Source organism: Oncorhynchus masou, unplaced genomic scaffold (genome assembly GCF_036934945.1).
Source record: "Oncorhynchus masou masou isolate Uvic2021 unplaced genomic scaffold, UVic_Omas_1.1 unplaced_scaffold_1281, whole genome shotgun sequence".
NCBI lineage: Eukaryota > Metazoa > Chordata > Actinopteri > Salmoniformes > Salmonidae > Oncorhynchus > Oncorhynchus masou.
The window spans coordinates 97894-112524 of NW_027002649.1; the positions used below are offsets into that span (position 1 = coordinate 97894).

A 14631-nucleotide genomic window follows, 5' to 3' on the forward strand; every position below is an offset into this window, starting at 1 on the left:
CAACCATAGACTTACATAAACACCTAGGATGAACACAACCCCATACATCTACAAAACCCAGAGACAAGCCAAACACATAAATCCCCCATGTCACACCCTGACCTAACCAAAATAATAAAGAAAACAAAGTTAACTAAGGCCATGGCGTGATAACATGAATGTTAAATTTTACTTTATGGGTTGGTTATGTAGGCTTCTTTTAACCCATCACCTTCTACTACATATAATAGTATGATTAAATTATATCTCTACATTAATATATATAATGTATTTAAAAAAACACTTCTATTCCATAGTCTGGGATCCCCACTATGCAGCTGTTGCAAAAGCGCATCTTTCACTAGCTGTCCATTGCCTTAAAAAACAATGATTGATAGGCAGCTTAAACTTATTGCATTAAACCATCATTGGGTTCAAAAACACATTCCGCAAGGCGCAAATAGCTAAATGAGAGAGCAACAGCGTGATTCACATCAATAATAAGTGATATCCGTATCGCCATAGACTACACCACTGCTGTCATCCTTACCTCCAAGCGTTTATTCAAGTTGGATAATCTTTGGATGCCGACAGCATTCTTCGCACCATTGGAAGACATAGCTTGGACTGAAGCCTACAAAAGCCTATTCTTGCTCTTTTCCCACGATCCATCAAACACATTTGGTGTGTCATCATAGTAGTTAGACTTGCTCAGGTGGAACAAACTTCAATTTGTGCCTTTTTAAAATTATCTGTAATCTAGTTTTTCAAAAGTATCTGCAATCTGATTACAATATTTTTGTAATCAGTGTGCTATTTCTGGTCTGTGGATGACAATAAAGTACAATTGAATAATTCAACATTTGTAACTTCAGTGAGACAAGTTAATTTAATGTACTTGGCAGTTAGTGCCTTGTCTGGCCCCTTTCTATGCAAATGATCTTTGAGGAATAGAGTTGTGCAGAAGACTCCTAAAGACACTAAATCTTTTCGACAGGAGAGGTTTACCATTATGTAGTAGAGAACCAAACATAATACATTAAAATACTTCAATCATTCAATCAAATGTATTTATAAAGCCCTTTATACATCAGCCTAAAACCCCAGAGAGCAAACAATACAGATGTAGAAGCATGGTGACTAGGAAGGAAGGAGCCGAGAGAGGAACAGGCTCTATGTTCTGAATCATATTTTGCTTATATATCGAAACACTGATCTTCCTCTGTCTTTTTGACTGCTAAACATAGAAACTCGTTATTTTCACATATGTTGATTTTGGGGTGGTGCTGGAGATTATGCATATGAAGTTCAACAATTCAGTTCAACAAAAAAGCTCAAGTGTGTAATGAGGGAAATACGTGTCTCTAATATGGTCATACATTTGGCAGGAAGTTAGGAAGTGCAGCTCAGTTTCCACCTCATTTTGTGGGCAGTGTGCACATAGCCTGTCTTCTCTTGAGAGCCAGGTCTGCCTACGGCGGCCTTTCTCAATAGCAGGGCAATGCTCACTGAAACAAACTACCAATATGTGTATATTTATTTTCCCTTTTGTACTTTAACTATTTGCACATAATATAATTCTTGAAATGTCTTTATTCTTTTATAACTTTTGTGATTGTAATGTTTACTATTAATTTTGATTGGTTATTTCACTTTTGTTTATTATCTACGTCACTTGCTTTGATAATGTTAACATATGTTTCCCATGCCAATAAAGCCCTTGAATGGAAATGTACTTGAATAGAGAGAGAGAGAGAGAGAGAGAGAGAGAGAGAGAGAGAGAGAGAGAATTACAAATCATGACCCCTCTAAGTGTGGGGGGTAAATGGAAATGTTGGAAGGGCGGGGGAGAGAAGGGGAAGGCAGGGGTATAGTACACTTTTTACCAGACACATATGGGACCTGGTCAAATGTAGTGCAGTAAATAAGAAATAGGGTGCCATTTTGGACTCATTTTTGTGTCTCATAGAACAAACAACAAACCGCTTATTCCAGAACCAATCATTTTAATCGTCAACAGTAAAAGATTTATTAGTGTTTAAATGTATATTTAGTTCATTAATTATTTTACTGAAGTAGTATCCTAGTTAATGTGTTGTTGGTGAATGTCCAGAGACAGTGTGTTGTTGGTGAATGTCCAGAGACAGTGTGTTGTTGGTGAATGTCCAGAGACAGTGTGTTGTTGGTGAATGTCCAGAGGCAGTGTGTTGTTGGTGAATGTCCAGAGACAGTGTGTTGTTGGTGAATGTCCAGAGGCAGTGTGTTGTTGGTGAATGTCCAGAGACAGTGTGTTGTTGGTGAATGTCCAGAGACAGTGTGTTGTTGGTGAATGTCCAGAGACAGTGTGTTGTTGGTGAATGTCCAGAGATGTCAACGACACACCTTTGATTGAATACCAGCCTTCGTGTGTCCAGGAAGACAGAGTTACAGTGGGATGTACTAAACTATACAGTACCACAATGGGATATACACTATCAACATCCTGGATTAACCCACTACAGTTATAACAAGACCAATGACATTGAGTAAATCTGAGATTTCTTTTATGGTTTATTAGGATACAATAATCAGCTTTTGATGTTAATCAAATGAAAACGGTCAGTTTTCTTCTTTATTTTCCAATTACCTTCTTTATCCAATCTTTGTACTTGCAGACATCCATGATGATTGCCGCTGCAGAACATTCTTCACCATTGTCCTCAGCGATGAAGACGCCATAGAGCTGGTTCTTATACACCACACCTGCTCCAGAGTCACTTCTACAGGTTTCCACTCCGGCACGTTGTGCACAGAAGATGTCTTGATGGGACTTTGCCACGGAGGCGTCACATTTCATAACATCCAGCTCTGCACAATGTAGGACTTTGGTGTTGGCAGCATCAGGTGCTTCAGCATCAGGTACCCCAGCGTCAGGTACCCCAACGTCAGGTACCCCAGCGTCAGGTGCAGCAGGTGCAGTGGCAGCATAGCCTGCAATCTGAACTGTTTTGAACTCTTCTGGTTTAGATGTCTTCCCCCGAAGTTTGGCCAAAATTTGTGTACAATCACCAAGAGGGATTGGATCAACCCCAGGACCTGGAATAGTTCCCGGAACAGGAGTTGGTAACTGCAGTAGCATGATGTCATGGCTTTTCCCTTTCTTATCTTTATGTATCATCTTCCGTTTGATTTCTACTTGAGGTTTCACAGGGCCTGGATGTCCCCCTACTTCTGCATACATCTTCCATTCTGGTCCAGCAGGCCAACAGCGGGCGGCGGTTAGAAGCCACATGTTGGTGATCAGAGAACTGCCGCAGACCTTTTCCAATCCGTTCGATGGAGTTTTAGCTGTCAAACGGACATGGTATCGCCTTTCAGTGGGTCTGCATGTGTTTCCCCCGACCACTCTCTTCTGAATGTCGCCCAACGTGGTCTCGGCCAACATCAGGGAGAGTATCAGAACACTGCTCAGGATCTTCATAGTCTTCATGACCGCTGTACTTTCCAGAGGAAACATCTGTGTTTTTAAACATATTCTGGCCCCGTATCTCAGAACATATCCACCAACCAGTGTCCAGCATGCTAATCAACTTCATCTGATTGTCTGATTCTTTGGTACTGTGACTTTACATATGTAAAATGCAATTATTTGAATGAATCCATAAAGGGGTGTCCAGGTAGCCCAGAGGTTAGAGAGACATGCCTGTTACCCGGTCGGTGTTTCAAATTCTAACTCTGATAGGGTGCTTGTAAGGTGTGTGTGTGTGTGTGTGTGTGTGTGTGTGTGTGTGTGTGTGTGTGTGTGTGTGTGTGTGTGTGTGTGTGTGTGTGTGTGTGTGTGTGTGTGTGTGTGTGTGTGTGTGTGTGTGTGTGTGTGTGTGTGTGTGTGTGTGTGTTTCCTGGGGGATTGCAAAATGAACTCAATAATAAACTACCTGTAAAATGACATAATTGTAGTTATACTCAACTGCATCCCTAAATCCTAACTCTATCCAATTATGAGAGTGACATGAAAAGGAAAAACATGCCAGTTATAGCCAGTGACGGCCTACTAATTGGGCCCAGAGCTCCCCCAGTCAGGACAAATGCTCAGGAAAACTTTGGGGACCTAGTCATGATGCATAACCAGACATAGAGTATGTGGAAGAACAAAAAGAAGAACAGAATAATGTGTAAACGGCCTGAGACGAATCAATTCCCCCCTGGGGAAGTTCAATTCAGTTGGTGTCTTCAGTTGAACTTTTGGGACTGACACAAGTCATAGCCATGGCCTAGTTGGCTTTTTATCTGGCTGTTTGTATGCAAATGATCTCTCTGAGGAATAGTTGTGCAAAAGACTCCAACGTACACTAAATGTTTACGACAGGAGAGGTTTTGCATTTATACCGCAGAGGTTTAACTGAACTATGATGGGTGAATTTGACCTAATGAGTCTCATCATTTAACGTCTATTCAACTCTTTCAAAATCGCCTCAGGCAGCAAACCAGATTTAAAAAAACTCCACTCTATGCTATCATTCTATATCACATTTCAGTTGGTATATGAATATTGATACAACTTCCACTGAACTTTATATGTGACTTTAAAAGAATATGTATGACTAAAGGGGCATAACGGCATATGGCTCCACTAGGAAAGTGGATCTATGCAAACTTTTGACAGTTGACACCAAACGTCAGTATGTGACCATCGATGTTGAAGTCGGTAAATGTAACTGCCAGGATCAAATAGTGGATGTCTTGCATGTCGCACCAGTATCTTCACCATTAGACCAAGAGCCAATAGGAGTAAATCCCCTCGGTTTGAAGGGTGACATTTTGGGAAAACAAGTCTCAGGCAGAGCTGTACTCGTCACGAGAGCGTGAATACAAATCGTGTCCACTACATAAAGATATGAAACATAATACCTGTGGCAGCATGTGAAGAGGTGTGCTGCCATTGACCAGAAATAGGCTCTCAGCTTCTACTACAGAGGCTCGTGACACAGGGGTACATTTCATAACAACATTTATTTTACTGTCGATAAAGTTACAACCTAAATGATGTGTTTAAGAATTCAGCTTAAATGTTCAGCAAATCAAACTTGCAAACACATCTACCTGCACTCTCCGTAGAAAATTCTCTGACCATAGTCACCCAGACTCTCAACTCTGCCTGACTTTATTTCCCTGCAAAGAGCTGAGGTACTCTGGGGATGGGCTCACCATTGTTTTCCAGTCACTCTGTCCCCCCACATGTTCACACCTCTGCTTCTAGAACACTGCCTGGGAAAGTCTCCTGTCCTGACCAGAGTGAACCAACCGTGGTCAGCTAATCAAAGACCCTATCTGGGGTAGGAGAACCCCAACTCCTTCTCGGAACCCTCAGTGGTCTCTAAGAGTGCAGGTTGAGGACATCTCTGTAAACCCCTGCACTCCATGGCAATTTACCAACTGGGCGTTTCCTGCATGGTCGGGCATCTTCCTAGACTATCCCAAACATCACTGTCGTGTGATAGTGTGTGGATAACCATGAAAGTGGACTTTGGTTGGTCAGGGGTCTTTGCTTTTACATGTTTCAGTATTCAGACCAGACACGACAGCCTGGACCCAATGTTAACATATGACTTAAGATGGCCGTCATGTTTGTATATTGCATAACGCCAAATGGCTACCCCCGTGACCTTGTTATTGTTGACCTAGCCACATTGCATGCTAGCTCTAGGATAGCTGCTACTTGCTATACCAATCCACAGCTTGTGGCCTACTAGCCTAGCGTGCTAACCTACCACCGTTGTCTATTCTAGTTGGTCCTGTATAGTGTATTATGCGAGACTAGTGTTCTCTTGTCTTCTCTTGTAGACACACTATCACCATTCACAATGCATCAATACTTCTTCTACTACCACGTGTGTGTGTGTATGTCTGGAGCGTGGCAAGAAACGTATGTTCTGTACATATGTGTTCTACTGGTCATTATCTGTCCTCTTACTGGACTGTTTTACCTACATTTTAACCGGCATCTCTTTTAGAGACCACAGCCAATTGGTGGCACCATTTCTCGCTCTCAGTCCTTGCCCCCGAGTGAGGGGAAAACAATAGAGGTAGATAGAGGGCCCTTCTTTGCATATGCACCATGATGGCTTCTGTGACAGCACCATTGAGGGATTTCTCCATTTTAAAGTATTCAATTTCTTCTTTGTCTACTTTTATGGCCACATGATCTCTCACTCTTTTCCGCTGAGTGAGGGAAAACTACCAGCTGATAAGTGTGGTGGCTGTTTTGCGTGGTAGAGACATCCTTATCTAGTCTATGGAGGTCAGCTGTGATCACTTGCAAGCCAGCGGGCGCATTCAAATCAAATAAAATTGTATTTGTCACATGCGCTGAATACAACAGGTGTAGACCTTACAGTGAAATGCTTACTTACAAGCCCTTAACCAACAATGCTTTAAAAAGTTTTAAGAAGAAATAAGTGTTAAGTAAAAAATAGATAAGTAAAACATTGAAAATAAAAGTAACAAATAATTAAACAGCAGTAGTAAAATAAAAATAGCGAGGCTATATACAAGGGGTACCGGTACAGAGTCAATGTGGAGGCTATATACAGGGGGTACCGGTACAGAGTCAATGTGGAGGCTATATACAAGGGGAACCGGTACAGAGTCAATGTGGAGTCTATATACAAGGGGTACCGGTACAGAGTCAATGTGGAGGCTATATACAGGGGGTACCGGTACAGAGTCAATGTGGAGGCTATATACAGGGGTACCGGTACAGAGTCAATGTGGAGGCTATATACAGGGGGTACCGGTACAGAGTCAATGTGGAGGCTATATACAAGGGGTACCGGTACAGAGTCAATGTGGAGGCTATATACAGGGGGTACCGGTACAGAGTCAATGTGGAGGCTATATACAGGGGGTACCGGTACAGAGTCAATGTGGAGGCTATATACAGGGGGTACCGGTACAGAGTCAATGTGGAGGCTATATACAGGGGGTACCGGTACAGAGTCAATGTGGAGGCTATATACAAGGGGTACCGGTACAGAGTCAATGTGGAGGCTATATACAGGGGGTACCGGTACAGAGTCAATGTGGAGGCTATATACAGGGGGTACCGGTACAGAGTCAATGTGGAGGCTATATACAGGGGGTACCGGTACAGAGTCAATGTGGAGGCTATATACAGGGGGTACCGTGCAATAAAAGTGCAATATGTGCTATGTAAGAAAGCTAACGTTTCAGTTCCTTGCTCAGAACATGAGAACATATGAAAGCTGGTGGTTCCTTTTAACATGAGTCTTCAATATTCCCAGGTAAGAAGTTTTAGGTTGTAGTTATAGGAATTATAGGACTATTTCTCTCTATACCATTTGTATTTCATTAACCTTTGACTATTGGATGTTCTTATAGACACATTAGTATTGCCAGTGTAACAGTATAGCTTCTGTCCCTCTCCTCGCTCCTCCCTGGGCTCGAACCAGCAACACAATTTCACAACTACTAGAAGGCTCAGAGCAAGTGATGTTTGAAACGCTATTAGTGCGTGCTAACTAGCTTGCCATTTCACTTCGGTTACACCAGCCTCATCGGGAGTTGATAGGCTTGAAATCATAAACAGCGCAATGCTTGACGCACAACGAAGAGCTGCTGGCAAAACGCACTAAAGTGCTGTTTGAATGAATGTGTACAGCCTGCTGCTGCCTACCACCGCTCAGTCAGATACTTAGATACTTGTATGCTTGTATGCTCAGTCAGATTATACGCAACGTAGGACACGTTAGAAAATATCTAGTAATATCATCAACCATGTGTAGTTAACTCGTGATTGTGATTGATTGTTTTTATAAGATAAGTGTAATGCTAGCTAGCAACTTACCTTGTCTTACTGCATTCGCGTAACAGGCAGTCTCCTTGTGGAGTACAACGAGAGAGAGGCAGGTTGTTATTGCGTTGGACTAGTTAACTGTAAGGTTGCAAGATTGAAGCCCCCGAGCTGACAAGGTGAAAATCTGTCGTTCTGCCACTGAACAAGGCAGTTAACCCACCGTTCCTAGGCCGTCATTGAAAATAAGAATGTGTTCTTAACTGACTTGCCTAGTTAAATAAAGGTATAATAAATAAATAAAAATATATATATTTTTAAATCTGCAAATTGGCGCCAAAAATACCGATATCCGATTGTTATGAAAACTTGAAATCGGCCCTAATTAATCGGCCATCCCGATTAATCGGTCGACCTCTTCTCTGTAGTGCCTTGCTGTCGGAGGCCAAGCAATTGCCATACCAGGCAGTGATGCAACCAGTCAGAATGCTCCCGATTGTGCAGCTGTAGAACCTTTTGAGGATCTGAGAACCCATGCCAAATATTTTCAGTCTCCTGAGGGGGAATAGGTTTTGTTGTGCCCTCTTCACTACTGTTCCTTGCTCAGAACATGAGAACATATGAAAGCTGGTGGTGGTGGTGTGTGTTTGGACCATGTTAGTTTGTTGGTGATGTGGACACTAAGGAACTTGAAGCTCTCAACCTGCTCCACTACAGCCCCATCGATGAGAATGGGGGCGTGCTCGCTCCTCCTTTTCCTGTAGTCCATAATCATCTCTTTTGTCTTGATAACGTTAAGAGAGAGGTTGTTGTCCTGGCAACACACACTGAATAACTTCCAGGCTGACGACATGGTTTATGGCGCTGGTGAGGCTGATAGGTGTCGACCCCTCAGGGCGCCACAATACTGAATACAACTTTAAACATATCAATTTCCTTATTTCTCCTAGTTATTTTGGACGTTCTAATGGAGTATGTAGTGTGGTATTACTAATATAAGAATAAATACACGAAGGGGAGGGAATGAGTGCACACTTCTGGAGAAACGTAGACTATTTGAATACAGCCAAAACGTAGCCTCTTAATTATTAGTTGACCTCATTTTTGTTGACTTGTTCATCAGGAATTGACTGTCTCTGTCGTTTACAGAGTGGCCTCATACAACCTGAACCAGTCACAAACTGCCAAACTATTCCAGAACCAATCATTTTCATAGTCAACAGTAATAAACAGTAAGGCTGCTTATTATAACAGTTGACATAGTGTATGTGTTAGTTACTGTAACTATGGTGTTCATCAGAAATGTAGTGGTGTTGTACTAGAGGTCAGCTGTATGTATGACTCCCCCTGGTGGCCCTCAGGGAAATACACATCCCAACCAACAGTAATGTTAGATCAGTGGTCACCAACCTTTTCTGAGTCAAGATCACTTTCGGAGTCAAAATGCTAAGATCTTACCACTCTGATTTTTTATTAGCCTTTGCAACATGAACCAATTAAAAACAGTACTGTAGCAGTGAGGTTTGTGCAGTAAGCTAGATGCTCAATACATTATCACTGCATACTGGCTTTGCTTGAATTTACCTTGTTGTTCGGGACATTTTTTTAAATTATATTTCACAATATGAGATATAGGCTATATGATCACACCGGTAATAGATCCATTGTTGTATTACTTGTGAGGCACAGCTGAGTGAGCATACATTTAAATCATTTGCTTTTTATTTTACTGGGCTGATGGAGCCTGGATCTGATGGTCAGTCTCAGCGGAGGGAGAGAGCAGCAGACTGATGGTCAGTCTCAGCGGAGGGAGAGAGCAGCAGGCTGAGGGTCAGTCTCAGCGGAGGGAGAGAGCAGCAGACTGATGGTCAGTCTCAGCGGAGGGAGAGAGCAGCAGACTGAGGGTCAGTCTCAGCGGAGGGAGAGAGCAGCAGGCTGAGGGTCAGTCTCAGCGGAGGGAGAGAGCAGCAGACTGAGGGTCAGTCTCAGCGGAGGGAGAGAGCAGCAGACTGAGGGTCTGTCTCAGCGGAGGGAGAGAGCAGCAGACTGAGGGTCAGTCTCAGCGGAGGGAGAGAGCAGCAGACTGAGGGTCAGTCTCAGCGGAGGGAGAGAGCAGCAGACTGATGGTCAGTCTCAGCGGAGGGAGAGAGCAGCAGGCTGAGGGTCAGTCTCAGCGGAGGGAGAGAGCAGCAGACTGAGGGTCTGTCTCAGCGGAGGGAGAGAGCAGCAGACTGAGGGTCAGTCTCAGCGGAGGGAGAGAGCAGCAGACTGATGGTCAGTCTCAGCGGAGGGAGAGAGCAGCAGACTGAGGGTCTGTCTCAGCGGAGGGAGAGAGCAACAGGCTGAGGGTCAGTCTCAGCGGCGGGAGAGAGCAGCAGACTGAGGGTCTGTCTCAGCGGAGGGAGAGAGCAGCAGACTGAGGGTCAGTCTCAGCGGCGGGAGAGAGCAACAGGCTGAGGGTCAGTCTCAGCGGAGGGAGAGAGCAGCAGACTGAGGGTCTGTCTCAGCGGAGGGAGAGAGCAGCAGACTGAGGGTCTGTCTCAGCGGCGGGAGAGAGCAGCAGACTGAGGGTCAGTCTCAGCGGAGGGAGAGAGCAGCAGGCTGAGGGTCAGTCTCAGCGGAGGGAGAGAGCAGCAGGCTGAGGGTCAGTCTCAGCGGAGGGAGAGAGCAGCAGACTGAGGGTCTGTCTCAGCGGCGGGAGAGAGCAGCAGACTGAGGGTCAGTCTCAGCGGAGGGAGAGAGCAGCAGACTGAGGGTCTGTCTCAGCGGCGGGAGAGAGCAGCAGACTGAGGGTCAGTCTCAGCAGAGGGAGAGAGCAGCAGGCTGAGGGTCAGTCTCAGCGGAGGGAGAGAGCAGCAGACTGAGGGTCAGTCTCAGCGGAGGGAGAGAGCAGCAGACTGAGGGTCAGTCTCAGCGGAGGGAGAGAGCAGCAGACTGAGGGTCAGTCTCAGCGGAGGGAGAGAGCAGCAGACTGAGGGTCAGTCTCAGCGGAGGGAGAGAGCAGCAGACTGAGGGTCTGTCTCAGCGGCGGGAGAGAGCAGCAGACTGAGGGTCAGTCTCAGCGGAGGGAGAGAGCAGCAGACTGAGGGTCAGTCTCAGCGGCGGGAGAGAGCAGCAGACTGAGGGTCAGTCTTAACGGCGGTAGAGAGCAGCAGACTGAGGGTCAGTCTTAACGGCGGTAGAGAGCAGCAGACTGAGGGTCAGTCTTAACGGCGGTAGAGAGCAGCAGACTGAGGGTCAGTCTTAACGGCGGTAGAGAGCAGCAGACTGAGGGTCAGTCTCAGCGGAGGGAGAGAGCAGCAGACTGAGGGTCAGTCTTAACGGCGGTAGAGAGCAGCAGACTGAGGGTCAGTCTCAGCGGAGGGAGAGAGCAGCAGACTGAGGGTCAGTCTCAGCGGAGGGAGAGAGCAGCAGACTGAGGGTCAGTCTCAGCGGAGGGAGAGAGCAGCAGACTGAGGGTCAGTCTCAGCGGAGGGAGAGAGCAGCAGACTGAGGGTCAGTCTTAACGGCGGTAGAGAGCAGCAGACTGAGGGTCAGTCTCAGCGGAGGGAGAGAGCAGCAGACTGAGGGTCAGTCTCAGCGGAGGGAGAGAGCAGCAGACTGAGGGTCAGTCTCAGCGGAGGGAGAGAGCAGCAGACTGAGGGTCAGTCTCAGCAGAGGGAGAGAGCAGCAGACTGAGGGTCAGTCTCAGCAGAGGGAGAGAGCAGCAGACTGAGGGTCCATCTCTCAACAGCCCTCCGCTCTCCCTTTCCTCCACTGACACTCTGACCAAAAAGGAACACCGTCTTCCAGCTGATTGCAAAACTCCACCGTATTATTTCTGCCTCATGCACCAATTCATGTTGTTACTCCTATGAACAGAGAAAGTGAAATATTCCTTGATATTAAAAAAGACCCAATCCGCTAACAATAACAACAATGCAGGTCTATAGATGCACTTTCCTACTCATTGATTACTTCTGCACTGCTTGTTGTAGCGCTGAGTGGAAATATGAAGAACAGTGTTGAAAGAAGAACAGTGCTGACAAAAGAACAGTGTTGACAGAAGAACAGTGGTGACAGAAGAACAGTGTTGACAGAAGAACAGTGTTGACAGAAGAACAGTGCTGACAGAAGAACAGTGCTGACAGAAGAACAGTGTTGACAGAAGAACAGTGCTGACAGAAGAACAGTGTTGACAGAAGAACAGTGTTGACAGAAGAACAGTGTTGACAGAAGAACAGTGCTGACAGAAGAACAGTGTTGACAGAAGAACAGTGTTGACAGAAGAACAGTGTTGACAGAAGAACAGTGGTGACAGAAGAACAGTGCTGACAGAAGAACAGTGTTGACAGAAGAACAGTGCTGACAGAAGAACAGTGCTGACAGAAGAACAGTGTTGACAGTGCTGAGTAAGAATTTAAACATGAACTCACTCACAAAAACAGCAGCTCTTTGCTGTATTCGTTGACAGTCTCTCTCTAGTTATGTTTTTAAACATTTTGAAATCTCACAGTATCAATTTTGCCTAAGCTTTCTTTTATGCCTGCTACTTTACTGCAGACTCTATCATCTGAGCAATCTGATTGGCCAGCGGTGTCATAGGCACTTGATTTCCTCTCCAGGCCCACCGGGAAGACAGAGTTTGTACCTTCAAACACATGAACAGTTTGCCTACCCGGCGCGCAGGGCAGCTGAGTTGGCTGCACCTGCCACTAACAGCCCGAGGCTTTATCGTTGGGTTTTTTACAGGAATGTTTGGCGATCAAATAGAAATGCCTTGGGGACAAGTCAAAACATTATGAACACCTGCTCTTTCCATGACATAGACTGACCAGGTGAATCCAGATGAAAGCTATGATCCCTTATTGATGTAACTTGTTAAATCCACTTCAATCAGTGTAGATGAAGGGGAGGAGACAGGTTAAAGATGAAGGGGAGGAGACAGGTTAAAGATGAAGGGGAGGAGACAGGTTAAAGATGAATGGGAGGGGACAGGTTAAAGATGAAGGGGAGGAGACAGGTTAAAGATGAAGGGGAGGAGACAGGTTAAAGATGAAGGGGAGGAGACAGGTTAAAGATGAAGGGGAGGAGACAGGTTAAAGATGAAGGGGAGGAGACAGGTTAAAGATGAAGGGGAGGAGACAGGTTAAAGATGAAGGGGAGGAGACAGGTTAAAGATGAAGGGGAGGAGACAGGTTAAAGATGAAGGGGAGGAGACAGGTTAAAGATGAAGGGGAGGAGACAGGTTAAAGATGAAGGGGGAGACGGGTTAAAGATGAAGGGGGAGAGAGGTTAAAGATGAAGGGGAGGAGACAGGTTAAAGATGAAGGGGAGGAGACGGGTTAAAGATGAAGGGGGGAGAGAGGTTAAAGATGAAGGGGAGGAGACGGGTTAAAGATGAAGGGGGGAGAGAGGTTAAAGATGAAGGGGAGGAGACAGGTTAAAGATGAAGGGGGGAGAGAGGTTAAAGATGAAGGGGAGGAGACGGGTTAAAGATGAAGGGGGGAGAGAGGTTAAAGATGAAGGGGGGAGAGAGGTTAAAGATGAGGGGGGGAGAGAGGTTAAAGATGAAGGGGAGGAGACGGGTTAAAGATGAAGGGGGGAGAGAGGTTAAAGATGAAGGGGAGGAGACAGGTTAAAGATGAAGGGGAGGAGACAGGTTAAAGATGAAGGGGAGGAGACAGGTTAAAGATGAAGGGGAGGAGACAGGTTAAAGATGAAGGGGAGGAGACAGGTTAAAGATGAAGGGGGGAGACAGGTTAAAGATGAAGGGGGGAGAGAGGTTAAAGATGAAGGGGAGGAGACAGGTTAAAGATGAAGGGGAGGAGACAGGTTAAAGATGAATGGGAGGGGACAGGTTAAAGATGAAGGGGAGGAGACGGGTTAAAGATGAAGGGGAGGAGACAGGTTAAAGATGAAGGGGGGAGAGAGGTTAAAGATGAAGGGGAGGAGACAGTTTAAAGATGAAGGGGGAGACAGGTTAAAGATGAAGGGGAGGAGACAGTTTAAAGATGGACCTGAGACGCTGCTGGGTTTTTCGCTACAGTTTCCCTTGTGTATCACGAATTGTCCACCCCTCAAAGGACATTCAGCCAACTTGAAACAACTATGGGAAGCATTGAAGTCAACATGGGAAGCATCCCTGTGTAAAGTTTCGACACCATAGGGGGTGGGGGGTTTGGGGGGTGCAACTCAATATCAGGAAAGTGTTGTTAATGTGTTGTACACTCAGTATAAATGGCTTTCTGTTAGAGAGCTTTATTCATTAATTTTATTAAATTGCCTTAAATTAAAATGTGTATTGTGGATAGCGCATTGTGCTTGTCAACTATGCACCTTGGATAGAATCCCTGCCTTAGTGTGTAAAGGGAGACAAAGTTCCAGTGGGATATACACTATTAAAGGTCTTTGCCTATCACATCCATGAAACTCTAAAGGTCTTTACCTATCACATCCATGAAACTCTACATGTCTTTACATGTCTTCTCTTAAGGTCTTTACCTATCACATCCATGAAACTGTAAAGGTCTTTACCTATCACATCCATGAAACTCTAAAGGTCTTTACCTATCACATCCATGAAACTCTAAAGGTCTTTACCTATCACATCCATGAAACTCTAAAGGTCTTTACCTATCACATCCATGAAACTCTAAAGGTCTTTACCTATCACATCCATGAAACTCTAAAGGTCTTTACCTATCACATCCATGAAACTCTACATGTCTTTACATGTCTTCTCTTAAGGTCTTTACCTATCACATCCATGAAACTGTAAAGGTCTTTACCTATCACATCCATGAAACTCTAAAGGTCTTTACCTATCACATCCATGAAACTCTACAGGTCTTTACCTATCACATCCATGAAACTGTAAAGGT

The 14631-nt window shown here is 45.1% G+C and overlaps 1 protein-coding gene across 1 annotated transcript; it reads right to left on the bottom strand.

Moving 5' to 3' along the window:
- Positions 1 to 1980: 1980 nt before the first annotated feature.
- On the bottom strand, positions 1981 to 3468 carry LOC135530172 (kallikrein-8-like). The gene has a single exon (XM_064958543.1). The coding sequence runs from the start codon at positions 3446 to 3448 to the stop codon at positions 2591 to 2593; it is 858 nt and encodes a 285-aa protein (XP_064814615.1). The 5' UTR covers positions 3449 to 3468; the 3' UTR covers positions 1981 to 2590.
- Between the last annotated feature and the right edge of the window lie 11163 nt (positions 3469 to 14631).